The sequence below is a fragment of the Macadamia integrifolia genome, chromosome 7 (assembly GCF_013358625.1).
Source record: "Macadamia integrifolia cultivar HAES 741 chromosome 7, SCU_Mint_v3, whole genome shotgun sequence".
Taxonomy (NCBI): domain Eukaryota; kingdom Viridiplantae; phylum Streptophyta; class Magnoliopsida; order Proteales; family Proteaceae; genus Macadamia; species Macadamia integrifolia.
In genome coordinates this window covers 34,146,064-34,165,311 of record NC_056563.1, presented here as the reverse complement: position 1 = coordinate 34,165,311, position 19,248 = coordinate 34,146,064, and the positions used below count along the sequence as shown (strand labels likewise).

At 37.8% G+C, this 19,248-nt stretch overlaps 1 protein-coding gene across 4 annotated transcripts; it reads right to left on the bottom strand.

Annotated features, from left to right (window-relative positions):
• Positions 1–1,448: 1,448 nt before the first annotated feature.
• On the bottom strand, positions 1,449–17,799 carry LOC122084416 (GATA transcription factor 24-like). 4 transcript variants are annotated; one of them, XM_042652639.1, is made up of 11 exons: positions 17,148–17,798; positions 13,482–13,565; positions 13,236–13,369; positions 6,778–6,891; positions 6,477–6,591; positions 3,797–3,853; positions 3,474–3,542; positions 3,293–3,358; positions 2,946–3,014; positions 1,845–1,907; positions 1,449–1,730 (listed from the first exon to the last, which is right to left on the bottom strand). In XM_042652639.1, exons 1-11 carry the CDS (start codon positions 17,424–17,426, stop codon positions 1,650–1,652), a joined length of 1,131 nt encoding a protein of 376 aa, XP_042508573.1. In that variant the 5' UTR covers positions 17,427–17,798; the 3' UTR covers positions 1,449–1,649. The 4 variants fall into 4 exon arrangements, with proteins under 4 accessions (XP_042508573.1, XP_042508572.1, XP_042508574.1 ...); XM_042652638.1 differs by having other exon boundaries at positions 2,946–3,017; positions 17,148–17,797; XM_042652640.1 differs by lacking the exon at positions 3,474–3,542 and having other exon boundaries at positions 2,946–3,017; positions 17,148–17,799.
• Between the last annotated feature and the right edge of the window lie 1,449 nt (positions 17,800–19,248).

The following is a 19,248-nucleotide window of genomic DNA, read 5'->3' as shown; positions in this document are numbered from 1 at the left end:
CTAAGGAGATTCACATAATAGACCGCGACCAGGGTGGCAGCTCAATAGGTTGAAAATTTGTTTGCAAATAGATATCAAGGATATTTTAACCCATAGGGATTTTAGATGAGGACCCACACCTCACAATCAAGAGATCATAAGTTCAACTCTTCTTACAGCCCTAAGAAAAAAGAACCCTGTACTCCATCGCGAGCAGCTGCAGATGTGAGAAATTCCAGGCAAAGTAAAATTTGCATGGCAAATGCATGGCTCCCTGGTGAGAAATTTCTTACTACAAATTTTACAATGTTCGGTCTGGAAACTTTAATTACAATATTACTTTCATTTTCAACTACTCTGCCTGAACCAAACAAAGCCAAAAAAATCAGAAAAATCCCCAACTCACATAATTAACATTCTACCTCCTTGATTTTGGAGGCTGACATTACAATAGCTTTAGATGGCTTTTCCCCTTAAATTGTTCAGAGTTTTTGGGGCTGATAGACATCAAAACTATCTCAATGCTAACCACGGACAGTTGCTTTGAACATGTTCACACATGATTTGGACATATGGAAAGATTTCCTGGTCCAGTAAGTGTTGGAACCCTGCTTCCATTAACATTTTAAATCCATCAATGTCCTATTTTAGTCTTGTAAAGAATGGCAATCACTTTAACAGGACCCTACTATTCTTTCTTACCACAATTTGCAACTAAACAAACATCTGGTCACACTGATATTGCTCCAGCAGTCTAAGGACTCCGCGATGGGTTAGTTCATCGAATTAAGGATGCAAGTTTAGTCTGACGGCCCGAACCCACCCCTAGCTCGCCCTAATCCCAAACATGAACTGACCCAAAAATTTTGATCTTGAAGGCCAACCCAACCCTGAAATTTCTGACCCTGAGTCGGGGTCAAGGCAAGTAAGGGTTGATGTCTTTGGCCTATCGAGCCCTCCCTAAACCCGAGCCTGATTTTGACCTAGTTATGACCTTGATATTAATCCTAAATTTAACCTAATTTTATCTATTGTTTGACATTGAGTGATTTGACACCTCAAAACTCTTAATATCTCCTCACCGATCTCTTGCTTTTTTTACCCAAAAAAAAGATCTCTTACTTTTTTTTTGCCAATAAATTTGTAACTTCACATTTTTTATCTCCTCTTTATTATGAATATTTTTTGTATCAGGGTCATCCTGGCCCGACCCTAAAAAATAAAAATCAATTAGGGCAAGTAAAGATTGGTTTGAACCCTAAAGGGTAGAGCCAAGGTTGAAGTTTTGCAACCTTGAGTCAAGATCAGGACAGAATTGAGCCTTTTTAAGGAGACTCAGGATTGGGTTAGGGTTTTACGAAATCCAGCCCAAACCGGCCCTGTTGCACCCCTACCTCGAATTATAGGTGTGTTGTATTTCGCAACAACCAGCTCATTGACACAAACAGCCCCACGCTACAAGGATGATGTCGAATCTAAAGGGACACCATTTCAATAAATTTCAATTGGAAAAAGAACCAAAAGGCTAGAGAATTGACCACTTATGGAACAATCGGATTATTTCTCTCATACACAAACAGGATCCTAGCATTTTTATCGACAATCCATCTCCACAAATCTTATGTCAGTAGCAACCGCAGAGCGCCTTCCATCACAAAGCAACCACACAATTAAGTTTCAGGACCATGGCCATTCGAAAAGACGTCAAATCCCTGACCATTGGTTAGCATATGGCAGGCCTCGACTTCAGTCTGTAAGAAACCAGAGAGCAAGTTCCATTCAATGGCATGAGAGAAAAGGGTGAAATGACCAACAGAAATCCCATCAGCTCAATGATCAAATACACACGTCCAATAAGAACATACCGGGTCATCCAGATTGGAAGGAATCTCAATTTCTGAAGCATTAGCAAGATCATCCAAATTTTCCTGCATATCCAAACAAACAAAATGAAAATTAAAAAACCACAATGACGACAAGTAAATATTATTATTCGTTCATGCAGCCTAACTGCATTCCGTGCCCCAACTAAATTCGATTATAAAAGTGAACCCGCCCAATCAATCATGCAGTCCAACCATGAGACAACCATAAGTTCATGGAAGTAGACACCTCACTGTCACCTTGGAGACGTGCACGGTGATGATGAACAGGTGCTTCAGAAAAAGGGAGGGGGGGGGGACCAATTTGTGGTTTAAAGAGATCCATGTAATCTGAATTTTTTTTTTATCATCCTAGTAAAATTACCAAAATACCCTTGGGAGTTGACTCTGTCAATGTGGTTAAATGCCCTTAAAATCCCAAATAAAATGATTTTCCTCATCAAAATATTTATACTTAAAAATGGAGTGAATTATTTGATTTGAATATTATTTTGAAAAGATTCTATTTTTGGCCTCTTATGGGACCTGCTTTCAAAATAAACTGCAAAAAAATGGTTCCAGAATTTCATACCATTGAAAAGTATTTGGAATGAGCTTATGGGAAGGAAATCTTTGTCTACACCCAAGAGTAATGTCATCACATGGGGGGATGTCTTTTGTCCACACCCAACTAACCCAAGAGTTATGTAATCACATAGGGGAAATGAATGCGCCAACACTTCCAAGAAGTTCCGGTTTTTAACAGAAGAAGAAACAAAGGAAGGTTTCTATTGGCCATTAACCGTATGGATAAAGCTTTGCTAGTACCAACCGAGTTGTTGGGTAGGTTTTATCAGGTATTGGATTATGTTGTCTTGCATGCATTGTGGTTTCTGCACTTAGTTCTTCTCTCTCAGTTGTTTTATTTCTTCCCCTTTTCCCTTCTTCGACATTATGCATACAACATACTTCATTTGCCAAACAAATGTTTTTGACAAAACAGAGATAGAGACCTAAACAGCAGGAAAGATGTCCTCGTAGCTGAATTTAAATTGAAATCCATAAGCATGCTAAACCAATGTCATTCTTCCAGATAAACCATACCTGATCCTCAAGACTGACAGAAGGATTTCCGGTCTCCACAGGTAAAGGCTTCATCTCTCCCGGGCTTCCCTGCTGGCCCGGTAATCACAGGAACAAACCAATAAGTTGCCAACAAACAGAAATAATTGCAATTTTTCTCATTGTCTATTTAATTAGATTATACACCACAGTCAACTGTCAAGGCAAACATCTACTACCTTTGGCATAGTTGATTCTTTAACCCACCAATAAGCACTACTCGGTGGAAGCATATCAGATATATAAATGCCCAAATTGACCACTAAGAATTTTTCTATTTAAACTATTTAAACATGCATCAATTACCATAAATGCTACAGAAATCCTACCTCACCAGGGATGACAGAAGGATTCTCATTTCCTGCATTTACCTTTGAAAAATCTTCAAGATTCCACTGCAGGTAAATAAAGAACTCAATAAAATACAACAGCCTGCACCCATTCAAGCACTAACAGAACTAATAATATGCCTTGAGGACATGTCTGTAAACTGGTCTGATGAAACGATACCCGTTCATCTTCGTTGGTAGAGGGATTTTCAGCTCCCATGGTCAAAGGTTTAATTTCAAATTGTGTTCCCTGCATATCCATAAACATAAAAATGATGAGATTGGTCACATGAGAAGAATTTCTCCATCTGACAATAATTTTAGGGTTTGTAGGAGGGGGGTTTGGATCCAAAGACCATAGCCACAGGAAATATCTCATGGAAAAGCTAGATGTGAAGAAATAGATACAGAAAATATTTGAAAAGACCAAACAGAAATACATACGGTTTAAGTGTGGATACATTGTTTGCTACTAAACAAAAAGGGCTAATGTTTAATTCTTACAGGTTCTTGCTCGTAAGAAATATGCCTTCCTCCCTTGCTGAGATCTCTTAAAGTTCCCTGCAAATAAAACAAATTTGTTGGCACATTAAGTAGCCCTAGAAAAGTGAGTAAGATAACACCTGAATCCAATGTTAATCATAGTTTAGGTATCATGATGACATATAAACACTGTTAAGAATGAAGAATCCAATGTTAATCATAGTTTAGGTATAATGATGACATATAAACACTGTTAAGAATGAACATTAAGTCCTATAGAGCTAATTATAAAAAGAGAGACTGAATTATACGTGATTTGAAATAGCTAGTAGAAATTTTTCATAGCCACCTAGCAAGACAAGCTCCTCATGGCACATGCTTAGGGAAGACAAATCCTCATTCACATAAGCCTTCAACTGCTAGAAAAGATTATGACAGGAAATAGAGATCAATGAGCATGCCTCATCAAATAGTCCTTGAGCTCTCCTGAAAGGTGTTTACTTGGTATTTAAGTAAATGTTCAACTTACTACACCATTCTATAACAGATTACGCATTCATGTAGTTGCACATGCTATCTAATGGACAACTCATCTTCCAACACTAAACTTCTTACCAAAATATTTAGTCCATCAAGAGTTTCTAGGTCTGAAATCAACAATTTACATTGCATATCGCAAGGATGGACCTTTCAAAAAGGTTGTGTTAGATTCCTAGTCCAGTCCTGTCTTGACTTTTGAGTCAGTTTCCTTTATTATTTCAATTTCCTAGTCAATTTAGATTTACCTTATTAGGGATTGGGTTAGGCCTTCCTTGTTCGATGTTTGAGTCTAAACTTGGGTCTTTATATAAGTTTGTACGAATTTTAATTAATGAAAAGCTTTCTGTTATTCCTCTTCTCCATTGGTGAAGAGATCCCTTTGTTCGATCAAGGCTGGTTGGTTTTTGATCCATCCAACCACCTTGCGGTGTGAAGCCCGGGTGTTTCTCTTATTGTTCTTCTCCTTCTTTCCATCATCCTCTCCATTAAAGGAAGTGTTCTTCTGAAAATTTCCTGCAATTTCTACTCTGATTTGGAATTCATATGCAGGGGTTTTTTTACACGAATTTAAATTGAGGCAATCCAACCATTTGATCATCCTCAAATTTCAAGGAATTGTTCTAAACCCTAAAGGAGGAACTCGACCAGAAATTCCCACAGATCAGACCTGCTGATCTGGATTTATGTCAAGACTTCCATTCTGCCCTCATCTCTTAACTTGAATTCTGTTCTCTGAATACCAAGTCAATTCTACTGATTTCATTGATCTATTCTTGCTATTTCATGGTCTATGCCTGGATAGATTGCTCAACATATCCTTATTCTCTAATTTCTATTTTGAGTGATTTACTGTTATGCCCTTTCCTAATGCAACTAGGATTGACTCCTAATTACTGATCTACCCTTTGGATCAAGTTGGGATTTTAAGCAAGTGTTCGATTCTTGGTTTACTGAATTCAACTGGAGTTTTAGCTCCATCTGACCTGTGATTTGGAGTTATGATAATTCCCCCAAATCTGGTTGTTGCATATTTCTGTATTTCGATTCTATTCTTGGTACTGTTTTGATCATTCAATTACGGTTCTACCTCTACATTATCATGTCAAACTTGGAGCACCTGTGACATGTAATCTGCAGAAAAATATCAATATCGGAGGACAGTCCCCAAACTACAGATATCTTACTGTTACCTGACCTGATATATCCTTTGTTGTTGTTGCTGTGATTAGTCAGTTTATGGAGACACCTAAGCAAGCTCAGTGGGAGGCTGAGATATCTTATGGGTGCTCCAGGGAAAGGTCTTATTTATTGTCGAAATGGTCACACCAGTACGGTTGGTTATTCTGATGTTGATTGGGTTAGTGTTGATGGTGATCGGAGATCTACTACAGGCTATTGTACCTCTCAGGGGGTAAACTTGTTACTTGGAGGAATAAAAAGCAACCTACAGTAGCCTGGTCTAGTGCTGAAGCCGAATATGAAGCTCTATGGCTCAAGCTACAGCTGAGTTAATGTGCTTAAATCCTTTGTTCAAGAGCATGGTTTTCTGATCAACAAACTTATGCATGTTATTGATAACCAGGCAGCTATTTATATTGCTAGTAATCCAATCTTTCATGAGAGGACTAAACATATTAAAGTGAACTGTCATTTTGTTCGGGATGCACTGATGAAAAAGTTGATTTCCGCTCCGTTTGTCAGTTCTAGCAATCAACTTGGAGACTTATTTACCAAGGCCTTGTTTCTAAATATATTTCTCCAAGGGTGTTCCAAGCTAGGCGCAAATGATATCTATACTCCAGCTCGAGGGGGAGAGTTAAGTTTTGTCAATCCTATGGAGGCATAATTGTAATATTCTTTCTTATCTCTGTCCTTAAGTGTAAAGTACAATTAACTTAAGTAGTAATCTTTAGTTGTGGACCCAGTCCTTGATTGTAATCACTTGCTTTAGCGTCAATATAAATAAACCCCCCACCCATGGTTTGAGGTATTCTGCTCCTTACACTGAACCATAGGCAGTGTAGTGTTCTCTCCAGTCTGTCATCTTCTCTTCTCTTCTCCTCTCTTTCTTATGTCCAGGTACTGATTCAAGTTCTATTGCTGTCCCAGAAAAAAACAATTATAAGTAACATCAGAGATCCATAGAGAATACAATACCAACCTTGTTCGCCCACATAAGCCCACAAGCATTGCAAAGAGACCTTGGACCAGCTGGTCCACGACGCATTGCTGGAGTGGCATTTTCACTGATGCCACAATGCTGGCATTTACGGAGACTACAATAAAAAGATACAGAACGATAACATAAGAAAATGCAAATGAAATCCACCCTACAAAGTTCATTCTTTTAATGTGTGGAAAGGAGGTAGAATACTGTAATGCAATCTTAGTGAAAGAATCTACGAGAAATGTTGCCACCCACAAAAATTAACAGAAAAGTCTAAACTTATGTTTCAACTCACACAATTTCTGGGCGAGGAGTACCATCATCCTGAACAGAACTCTGAGAAGGATCCCACAGTCCTTCTTTGTAGTTCTCTTTACAAGAGGCAAATTGACCGTTCTTACGATGCATCCTAGCCATATAAATTTAAAGGAATTAGAATTATGTCAAAAAAATGTCTCGTTAGATATCAAATAATTTGTAACCATATTTTTTTGCCCTTTTCGTACAACAAATTTTATTTTTTTTTCCAAATGAAGCATGTATACTCGAAATATGTGCAAGACAATGACACCTTTTGATAATAACATAATCATAAGACTTATTTTTGGAAACTCTTTTTTTACCCGACTTGAAAACCCTTTCGGAATAAAACAAGAGGCAATCAAAAAGTGTCAAATTCTAATTACACTTGTAGAGGTGTCATTTAAACAATCCTTTACATAAAGGGAATGTCTGAATGACACCTCTCTAGGAGTGTTAAAAACTTTACACCTCTTAATTGCCTCTTGTCTTAATCCCAAAAGTTTTATAAGATCAGGGTATAAAAGAGTTTTCAAAAATAAGTTGAAAGTGACATATCAATGTCATTATCAAAAGTTGTCATTGTCATGCAAGTACCCATGTAAAATGACTTTATTACCCTAATTGAAAAAAAAAATTGTCATACCAAAAGGGAAAAATATGAGGCTAAACAAGAAAATCCCTTACATAAAAGACCCAAACATCTAAGGAATGTAAGAAACCATTTATTCAGTATCTGAAGCAAAAGAGAATATTGTTCCTATTTGTATCATAACAAACCAAGAGGTCCACTCAAATTACATAATCTTATTTCACAAGACCCCCCCACACTAAAAAAAAAAAACTCAGAAGCTGCCATTAACGATGTGATAGACTCTATTTAACTTTTAATGGAAAAGGATGCAGTTACCAAGAATAGGCCAACACTGGTCCCCTGCAGTGATAGACTTAGACTCCACCAGCTAGAGCTTTTAGAGATGCCTTGCCATCCTTAAAACCAAGTTCCAAATCCCATGGTGATGCAGGTAAATCACTTAAAGGGCTTATTTTATTGGAATTAAGCCCTGAGCTGGGTTATGTAGGTGTTGGGCCTTTGATATCATGGGTTTTTCTTCGTAATAGTCCACTTTAATGGGCAAAAAGTAGAAAAACGAGATTTACTTCATTAGTTTAGTTAGAGTCCTAGTCTTGATATGATCTGTTTTTGTTTGAGTCCAACTTCATGTTGGAGTTTTAAGTTGTCTTTTAGGAGTCCAATTATGTTTTTTGTTAGTTAGTGAACAAAGTTAATGTCCTATGTTAAGTACGTTTCCAATTTCAATTGTTTCCTATTTCGGGTCCTAGTATTTGTTGGAGTCCTCCTTAACCTCTATATAAAGAGACATTGTTGTCGTAACACAAAAGACAATTATTATTGAATGGAATTTTCTCTTGTTGATTGCAAAGATTTGCCTGAGATAGGTTGTGTTCATCAACTGGTATAGGCTGAGATAGCCATCCCCCTACCCCACCCCCTCTTTCTTCTATAATCCCTTATCACCCTCTACTCTTCTTTATTTTCCTACTTTACCTTTGGTGAGTGAGTGTTTTGAGTGAGATATACCAACTTTAAGTGAATGTTATATATATACACTCACGGATCCATGTAGCCGACCCATTTAGTTGGGATAAGGCTGAGAGTCACTTAATGGGATAAGGCTTATTTGCAATATGAATGTCCAATAAGCCTTGGGTTGGGTTATGCATGTGTTGGGCCTTTGATTCCATGTGTTTTATTTGTAATGTGCCACTTTAATGGGCCTAAAATATAGGTAGAAAGTGGGAAAACGGAATTTAATTCATTAGCTTAGTTAGAGTCCTGTTTTGAGTCTATTTCCTTTGTTATTTCAATTGTAGTCAGTTTAGGTTTCCCTATTAGTGAATGACTAGTTAGTTACCTACTTCATGTTGGAATTCTAGTCTTATCTGAAGTTCAACACCTATCATGTAAGGTCTAATCCTACTTGGAGTCTAAATCCTAGTTAGGTTATGACTACTAGTCTAACCTCTTTATATAGAGGAGCTAATGTACTCTAATTGGACAGATTTGAAGAATGATGAATTGAGTTAATGTTTGAGAGCCTTAGGGCTATGTGTGATTCCCCTTCCCCCTTTGTTTATGCGATTTCTCCCTCCCTGGTTGGATATGTGCAAATGTGTAATATCTGATTGTGTGATCCCTTCCTTCCCTTTCTATTTTAGTTCTTCTCTTCTTCCCTAAGGCTTACTGATGTAGATAAGCCACTTAATGGACTCATCATATTACAAATAAGCCTTAGGTGAGTTATGTATGTGTTGGGCCTTTGATCCCATGGGTTTTATTTGTAATGGGCCACTTTAATGGGCCTAAAATATAGGTAAAAAGTAGGAAAGCGGGATTTATATTCAGTGTTTTTATTTAAGTTGTTTTAATTCAATAAAGGCCCCTTGGGCCCATCAAGTGTAATGTCCTATATGGACTATTAGTTAGTCAGTCCTACTCCATGTTGGAGTTAGAAGTCTAGTCCTAATTCTATTTGAAGTCCTAGTTGTAGTAGGAATGTCTAGTCCTATTTGGAAACTAACTCCTAGTCAAGGTATGATTGTAATTCTGCCCTCTTTAAATAGAGGAGCCTATGCACTGATATTTCGGAGATTTTGAATGAATAAATTATTGAGTGAATATTCTTTAGCTGAAAATTGTTATTGAGAGGTGAGAGATGCCTAAACCTTTGAGGGGTGTGATATCCAAAACCTGAGAGGTGAGATACCCATTCCTTTATTCTCTTTCACCCTTCTCAATCCCCCATCTGTTTTATTCTTCTTTTTCTATTTTATTTGTTGTAACATTCAAGAGGTACAATTCAGATTATGTTAGAAGCTATTACAGTCCAGAATCGACCAGCATCAGTGAAGATTTTAGGAGAGAGATCGATCTCCATATCTCCCTCCTCTGACCTCTGATCTATAAACCCTTTTAAGGGTGTGTTCGGCTGCTATTAGACCACTCGATCATCTTCTTGGAGCTGTCCAGATTTGTCCAGACATTGTTCTACAAAATCTTGAAGTTTTCTCTCTCCTAGGTCAAAAAATCAAGAAAGCTTATAACTTCACAACCAACCATCAGAATCCACTCAATTTTGGGGGTTTTTGTACCCTCCCTAGTGACTATCTACGCCAAGAGTGTAGCTCAATCGGATTCCTACAGACCTGGCCGCACCTCTCTCTCTCCAGCTCTATAACAGGTCTTTCTCTTTCCTATCGGGTTGGGTCTTGGGCTGGTTTTGCTCCTATATGGGTATTGTATCCTTGGGGATTTATTTGATGGTCTTATTTCTTTGTTTCTTGGTCCTATTTGTATTGTTTGGGGTTATAAACTGCTGGGGTGGTTCCTTGTAATCTACTCCTGCATTACTTACTCCATCAAAAAGACCAGATCAGCACAAAACTGCCACTCAATCTCTCCCAGATTTAGAGTTTTGACCCTAATCAGCTTCCCCAATAACTCTCAACCTAGAAATCATTTTTCGGAGCCCTTTTAGGCGTTTATTGGGAACACCAAGGGGAGGAACTCGACCAGGTTTTCAGGGCCATCTGAGGCCCCTCCTGACAACCGCAGGTTTTCTCCCATAGTGCCAGCAAAACCCTATTCTGTCAAGGTTTGATGCTGGTTGTTCTGTTTGCCTTCAGATCGAGCCACTGTTAGAGGCCTATTTGGGGATATCAATAGCCTATCTTGAACCAGGTTTGAGATCCCTTGGACCCTTAGTTTATGTGCTCTCTATTTCTCCTCAACTCAGCCAGATTTTCACATCCTACATTCCTACCTGGTATTAGGTCCTACATCACATAGAGTAACGCTCCTGGATTTTGCTTGTACAATTGGTAATTTTATATGGTTATAACACAGGAGAAATATATACTCGCACCCTTCACAAATTTGTTTACTATTTTCTATCACTAAAGAGGGAAGCAAGAAAACCAGTCATTAACAGCAAGAAAAAATAATGAATAGAGCGATTTAAACCATGGTTGGGAGCAATGAGATTTCCGAAAAAATGAAACTATAAATTAAAGGCCAACATAAGTCAACCAGCTGTTAAGAGCAAAAATCTATACCTAGGGCGTGTTTGGTTTGTCAATATAAAAAACTTGTTCGAAAGTTGACACGCTTTTTCTTGCCACCAAAATAACATCCAAAACTTTTCCCACCTTGAAAATGTGGCTGTGAACAAAAGCAACCACAAGGACTCTGTGATGATGTTGGTACACAGAATTATGTCACAAGGTGCTTCAGAAGTTTGAATCAACTCCTACAACAAGAAAGTTCTCCCTCTGGAGGAAAATCTTGTTTGGAAGTGTGTTTCTTAGAGATTTCAGAAGATTCGAACTCCACTACACCCACGCCCTAACTCTGCACCAAACCAGTTCCTAAAGTTAAACCTATGGCTCTATGAGATTCCAAACTACAATTTTTGAGATTTTCTGCAACAGGTAAACAACATATAAACTTAAGATTTGAACCAGTCCCAATCCTAAACTTGAACAGAAACTCTTAAATCTGTAGAGAATATGGAAATTTTACCATTTAATGCAATCAACCTCAAATAAAGATAACTAAGAAATTGAGAAAAGAACTGAGAGTTCAATGAGAGAGAGCTCAACCCAAAATACACATGCAGCAGTTCGAACTAGACTTTGGAGACTTTGCACCAGAGTAATTAAATGGATTTGAGAACCTCACCAGCGGCCTTGGCTAGACATTACTAATTCTGATTCCTGAACTTTAGACTCCTCAAGTCACTGGAATTTACTAATTATAGTATAAACCTAAACCTATCAAATGCTCAACTCTACCCTCACACAATTATTAAAACATCAAACATTATATTGTTCTTTGACACTTTCTCAGGCTAAAGACTGAAAACAATGAATCATAAATACCATAATGGGAATAGTGGATCCAAATACCAAACTACTTTATAATTACTAAAGAACTCAAAGCTCATCATGTTGGTGGCAAAAGACCCACTGACTTCCATGCATCAAGTTCCCACAAGTTTGCTTCTTGTCATCTCAGCATCATCCATTCCAGTGGCAATTTGTAACCTTTGATTGGTTTTGCCTCATTTAGGAAAATGGATTATTAAGTATCAACAATGAAAGTATTGGAGTAGAATTTTTTTGCAATTGCTGAACTCCATTACGGAGAAAAAAATTAATGCATGACTCATGGAAACCAAATCTTGAAATTGGCCATGATTCTTCTCTGGGCCCAAGTAGAACCCAAATGAATCCAACCGACCATTAGTGGTAAGCTTAGGCCAGTCACCAACTCAATGTAAATTGTTTTAGTATCTCCTCTTCCTAGCCGGTATGATTTGGGTGGTTTAGCCTTTGGCGGCAGATTTAGGTCTGCCACAATCATGGGGCTAGTGTTTTAATCATTTTGGATAGTTGTTCATAACAAGTTTCCAAGAGTTAGTTCTAATAATTATGAGGCTATGGTGAAGTCAACATCTGAGTTGAGGGTAATGTGGGACATGCAGTTCTCTATAAAAAGCATTGTGAACTCCTATCTTTCATATGCTTTGAATTAAAGAGCTTTAACATGAATTCAGTGCCTTGGTCCTGAACACATGTCAAGCACAGCCCATTTATTAATAGGGCTAGCAGTCAAACCCAATAAGAGCCATTTATTGGTCAGGACTGGTGAAAGAAGGCAGACAGCCAAGGCCGAGAATTGTTACCCTACCCTTCAGGCTGTAAATCATCCACTTTTTGTTCTATTGCAATTATAGCAACATTCTCAGTGCCTGGATCCTAGCAAAACGGGCAGAGTTGGCTTCCAAATGTACAGCTCAGCAACAGATTTCCTTTTCATCATTTCAGCTGATTAGTGTTTTTCTTCCCCACCACTCCTCCAGAAAAGGAAATACAATACGGTTTCAGTATTAAAATATATATATATATATATTCAATCAGAAATATCGACAAAATCTTGCGTAGTCCAAGAAAATCAAAATTTTAAATGATCCCCTACTACATCTCTATCGAATTTGAATATTTATCATCGGACTAGTTGAAACAGACACAATTCAATGGGTCAGATCCACTTACTTTTTCTTTTGTTGATTTCTAATTTTTACGATAGAATTTATATATATATATATATATATATAGACTCCCTCACAAATTTTTAGGGCCAAATGAATCTCTTCTAGCACAATCACTATGTACAAGAATGACAGAAATGAAAGACATTATATAATTAGTCCAATAAAGCCATGCTCATTATAGAAATCATTAAGATATGAAACAATATCAGAAATCAGATCGGCATAGATATACCAGATGTTATCTGTTCTCATTCAACATTGAAAAGAATCATGAAAATTGCAACAGCAAGAACATAATGGAGCTAAACCAACATACCTCTGAGCAACCTCTTTTCGGACAGTGTATCGGATTTTCTTGTCAAAGCATCGCTCTTTCCGCTTCTCTCGGAACCTAACTAGAGAAGCAAATCTTCGTGAAAGATTTGTACGCCGTGGGGCATCAACAATAACCTAAAAATAATCGCCAACACCCAATGAACACACACACACATACATATACACAAGGAAAATATATTTTCTAAACAATTCTGATATGGCATCAAAGTGAGGACTTTCAAAGTACCCGATTGCTCTGAGAAGATATTTCCGTGCTGGGCACACTAGAAGGTACATCACGCCCACCTAAAAGCAATAGTACAGCTTGCACCTATATATGCAAGACCAAAAATATAAGATTTCTTTTTTTCATATTTTTCCATAACTGTTCATTATTAATATAAAATATTAACAAAAAATTCTATTTTATAGAAGTAGATTACAAAGTAACTACCCCCAATGTATTACAGACCCAAACCCAAATCAGATAGAACTCTTGAGTTAACTTGACAAAAACCAGAAGTAACAATAGGGAAACAAAGGAACTAGGACCAGAAATAAACCCCCAAAGAATAAAGAACAACGTAACAGCAAAACCCAGCCAAAGACTCAAACTGCTAGGAGAGAGAAAGTCCTGCGGTTAGGGTTAAAGTAGGGTACCTGTGGCTGGAGCTGTAGGGCTCTGATGGAACTCCAACTAAGGTTGATTGAAGGCCTTAGGGTGGAGAGCAAAACCTCCAAATTTGAACAGATTCTATCGGCTGGTAAGGAAGTTATTCAATTTCTTGAAATCAGACCTTGGAGAGAGAAATATGGAGAACCTTCAAGAACCGCAGCTGGACTACTCCTTGAACAGCCTTCAGATGAGGATCGAGTGATCCTTTGGCAGTATAGAACATACCCTCAAAAGGGTTTGTAAATCAGAACTCAGAAGTGAACAATATGAGGATCGATTGTCTTCAAGTATGGGAGATCCTTGGCTGGTCAATTCTGGTTTTGAAAGCTTAAACAGATCTAAAACTCTTTCTCTGGATTCTCACAGCAACAGTAGATAAGAACAGAACTTAATAACATCAAATTAAAAGACAAATAAGAGGAATGTGGGTGGGGTAGGCTATCTCGGCCCGGGCATCTCACCCACAGCTATCTCGGCTGTTTAGAAGCAATTGACTGCAAACTTTGTTTATTCAATCTAAAATTCTGAGTACAATAGCTCCTCTTTAAATAGAGGGTAGAAACTATACTAATAGCAGTCACATTATGACTAGGAGTTGCACTCCTACTAGGACTAATATTAGAAACCTATACAAATTAGGTAACTAAGTGTTTACTAACTAATAACCACTTATGGGCTTTATTACAAGTAAATCGATGGCCACTAATGGGCCTTATTGAATTATAAATCAACAGGCCCAATGGACCTTTATTAACTAAGGACTAAATTAAATTAACACTTAAGTGGAGATCAATCCAACTTCATGAGGCTGTCGGTGTTGCCCAGAAAAACAGAGTAACAGTGGTAGGTTTAACAGAAACAGAAATAAAAGAAGCGAAAGGGGAAGGGGAAGAAGAAGAAAAAGAAAGCCATACCTTAAGGAAAGGGAATCTGAGAGAGAGGTCACACAACCATTGCTATCGTACCAATCCGGCACCATAAACAACTCAATAAGATTTCATTCATCTAATCTAGCAATCATTTGATTACATTGTTGTATTTAAAGAGATAAATAAAGACTCTTAATTGCGACCTAAAACTGAAATAAAATTCTAAAACAACTCTACCAGTAATTAGCCTAACAAAACTATACAAAAAAATTACAAGATAAATCCAAATAACAAAACTAAATAAAATAAAATAATCTACTGGACCCAAAATTATTGGACCCGGTTCATCTCCATTTGGGCTTCCCAATGGGTGTGGACCAGCCCAAGGAATTTCTCCTGCATCACCGTGGGCCAGGGGAAGAGAGAGAGAGAGAGAGAGAGAGAGATAACGTCAACCTAGGGAAAACATAGTTTCTGTGCTTTCTTGGCCAAACAATTGTCATACAAGGATGGAACATGTACTTGGGCAATAGAAAAATGCAGTAAAAGAGACAATTTTTTGCATTGTTGGAAGATTTGTGCAAAATCCAAAGTTGGAGGTATATCATTTTTCCCAAAAATTAATTTTTGAAAAAACAGAAAAGAGGATAAATATTTAGGGGTTAGCATTCAAATTTTTTGTATGTTACACACTATAGCTCGATCTATGACTTGACAGAGCCAGAATTCATTTTCTATTTTTTAATATTTAAATATAAAAAAATTCTCGCAATAAAATTGTGATAAAAAAAAAAGAGTTAGTACTTAGTGTTTGGAGGTCAATTTTATCTGTCCAAAATTTAATTATTTTAATTATAGATTTTGAAAATTTACAAAAAAAATCAGAAAAAATTGAAAATTATTTAAAATTGATGAAAGTGTTGTTGTATTTACAACTGAAAATGATGATTCATGTCTCATTCCACTATTATTTTTTATAAATTATGGCACCTTCACTATGGTAACGATTCCATTAATGGGGTTTTTGTGGAGGACTTTGAGCATTTCTTCCGCCATACTATGACATGGCCTGTGGGTGACTTGTTGCTCGCATGGTTGACTCTGCTATATTTGACTCTTTGTAAGGTGTAACAAACTGTGCATGATCCATGATTTATGATATGGTTTATAATTTGATGTTTATTCAATCCTAATGAATATTTACGTTGTTTTACTTGAATTATTTGTAATCTAGTATTAAACATTGGATGGAGTAGGCCATATCAGAGTATGTATATAGTGTACTCTACCAACCTAGGGTCCAAAGACAAAATACCATTTTGGGTGTGATTTTTAAAAACTAAAGGTTTCAATATTTTTTAGAGGGCATAAGGTGTCCTAGAAGTTTTAAGACCTAATATGGCCATCAAAATTTCGGTTTTGGTTTGGAAACTTGCCTCCATACCTCCCCATGTTTAGAGTTGAGGACCAAAATTACAAATCACAAAACTACCCAATTCACCTCCTTATTAGAATTATTTTTTCCGCTAGGACTTCTAATGGAACTAGGTAGACAAAGAATCTTCATTGTAGAAATTTCAATCAAAGTCGTGAACTACTACTTAAGGGTAAGTCCAACAAAGCCCAAGAGCTACCTTAAATAAGAAATTCATGAAAAAAAAGAACCCAATCACAGCCACGAACTAAATCATTTGAGTTAGCCAAGAAAAGGGAAAAGGTAGAGGGAAGAGGCTTTAAGCCTGAACCACTTCCAGAGGAAAATCCAAGAAAAGAAGATTTTCATTGCAATATCAATCATTATGGTGCATACTACCATATGTGTCCCTCATTGATTTGTTCACGCAGCTCCTTACTGTTACCATAATCTTCCCTCATTAAAAACCCACAGCAAAGAATAATCAAATTAATAAACAAACAACAATTACATCACATACATAGGTAAGCTAACCTATATGGTGCCACCACATATGGACAGGTCCCATGTTTATGAATTATGAGCCATATGGCAAACCAGAATGCAACAAGAAAAGCGTGTGATTCAATTCCAACTACAGAAAGCTGGCTAAATAGGTTCCCCAAGTATGCTTCTTCGTGCATTGAATCTTGTTATAGAAACGAAATAGAAGGTGCAGTCTACTGTATCACCACAATTAGGTACAGTAAATCGTGTGACCAAAAATAAAAACCAGAATCATTCCAGTCATAAGTACAATTTGACATGAAAATGAAAAAAATAACAAATATGAGGGGAAAATGAAAACGAATAGTAGAATAAGACGAACACGTCAGTAACAAGAAGTGGAGAAATTGGGGGAAGGAAGCAGTTCCGGCGGATTAGTATATGAGTACTGAGAAAAATTAGACATACCTTTTCAGGGGTGACGGCATGAAAGACGTACACTTCTCCTTCAAACGACAAGGTGAGCTCACTCGTCCGAGAAGACATAGAAACAACATTCTGATCGACAGGTTTTCCAGAATTCATCTGATATTCATCGACGTCGTCCATGGTATCATCACCACCTCCACCAAAACCGTCAGCTTCATAACCACCTTCGTCGTCATCGATATGAATAGGAGTCTGCGCATGGTCTTCATGCCCCTCGTAGGAGAGAATTTGCAGTGGCTGCTGGTTCCCCGTAGCCATTAGTCGAACATTACAGTGTCCCGTGAACAGAAACGAAACCCTAACCCTAAACTCTAACTACAAACTCACAACCTGCTCCATCACAGAACCCGTAACAACAACGCCTGTTAGAATTCAATGAAATTGAAACCCTAACCCTAAGTAGAACGAAAGTTGCAGGTTGGAAGCATGCGACAGCTCGAAAGAAAGTACCACCCAAATGAGAAAACTATGCTTCAGGTTCAGGCGTCCTTGCCTCCCTGGCTAGAGAGAGAGAGAAAGAGATAGCTTTTTTGAGCTTTCAATGAAGTTTCGAACAGAGGCAAGATTTTGTTTTTGCCTTCGTTTAGCTCCACTAGAGAATAAACGAGGCTGGTCCTTGGGGGGCCCTACTCCTGCCCCTTATCGCAGGTATACATGTGTTTATATGAGGGGAGATAGCTAAGACCTAAGAGGTGCGTGTGCGCACTGAAAATTAAGACGTGAGTGCTATCCACAACCGTCCGTTTCTGATCTTGACATGCGGATAAGTTGGGCCCCACCAAACGATGCGTCAGCATCACCTGATGTCTTGATTGTTGGATGCCTTTTCAGATGACGGGACAGGTGTCGATCAGTATTTGCATAACCATTTCATCCTAATCCGATGACGCAGTGTCATTGGCGTGGCACTCGATCATTTTTCCGATTGGGACTCAAAATTCGGAACTGAACTCGGGTCATTTCATCGCTATCCAGACTTCCAGAGTCCCAGACTGCGGCGCAGTGACCAAGAGCGTGGCAACCGGTCGTTTATCCGAGTTGGACTCGGGAGGATAGTTTACTTATACTTTCACGAGAAAGGGCAAAAAAGCAACGTGCTTCTTTGAGGATTTTTCACCACCCATGCATTTTTTTGTTCTTTGAGAATTAGTATGGAATATCTTTGAGTGCAAAAAACGTTTGATACAAACTGAAACGTATCAAATACGATATCGATTCAGAAATGGTCAATACCTGATATGATATTGTGAATTAAATTCAGAAGAAATTTCACGTCTTTCCTTTGAATGTTTCATTTATTATATTCTCATTCCCTGTAAAGTTTAAAATTACAATCGTACCCCACTAATGTTGTAAATTTTATTAATCGTACCCTCACCGTGAGTGGTCCATCGTTAAGTGATGACACATGATGTATAATTGAACTTTAAACCCCAAAATACCCTAATCGAATGGAGATTACAACATTGCTCTCACCATCAGTTTCATCTTTTTCCTTGAAGAAAACTTATCATCGATTGGGATTTTAGGGTTATGCAAATCACTGCGCCATTAATTGGAGGATTTCATCAGCGGCCAAACCCTAGCGAGGCATCACACCCCCTTCTTCGTCTCTGTTGCAGATTTCAATTCTTCAAATTTATAGACTTTAATGGATTGAGCAATGTCAACAATATCCCCAAGGAACTTCCTGGATTCAACCTCGGATTACGTGTTGAGGGGCTCTAAGGAGAGAATTGAATCATAATTTGTAGTCTTCGAGATAAGTATAGGATTAGGATTAGCTTCACTTCCCTTACATTTAGGGAATAAAAGATACAAGGCTATAAGGAAGACAACCAACATGATACCAATCGAAGCTACAGCTGCAATAAGAACATAGACCCATATTTGAATTGATGCTATAGAACTCTATGATGGAGAGGATGGAGTGGTGGAAGAAGGCGGCGGAGATGGTGGGCTTAAGATTTGAGAACTGGATGGTGGACTCCGTAAAGTAACAAGGAGTGTTGTGAATGGGTAAATGATGATGCTAGGAAGCTCATTAGCTGCAAGGGTCTCCATATCGGTAGCTCCAAAC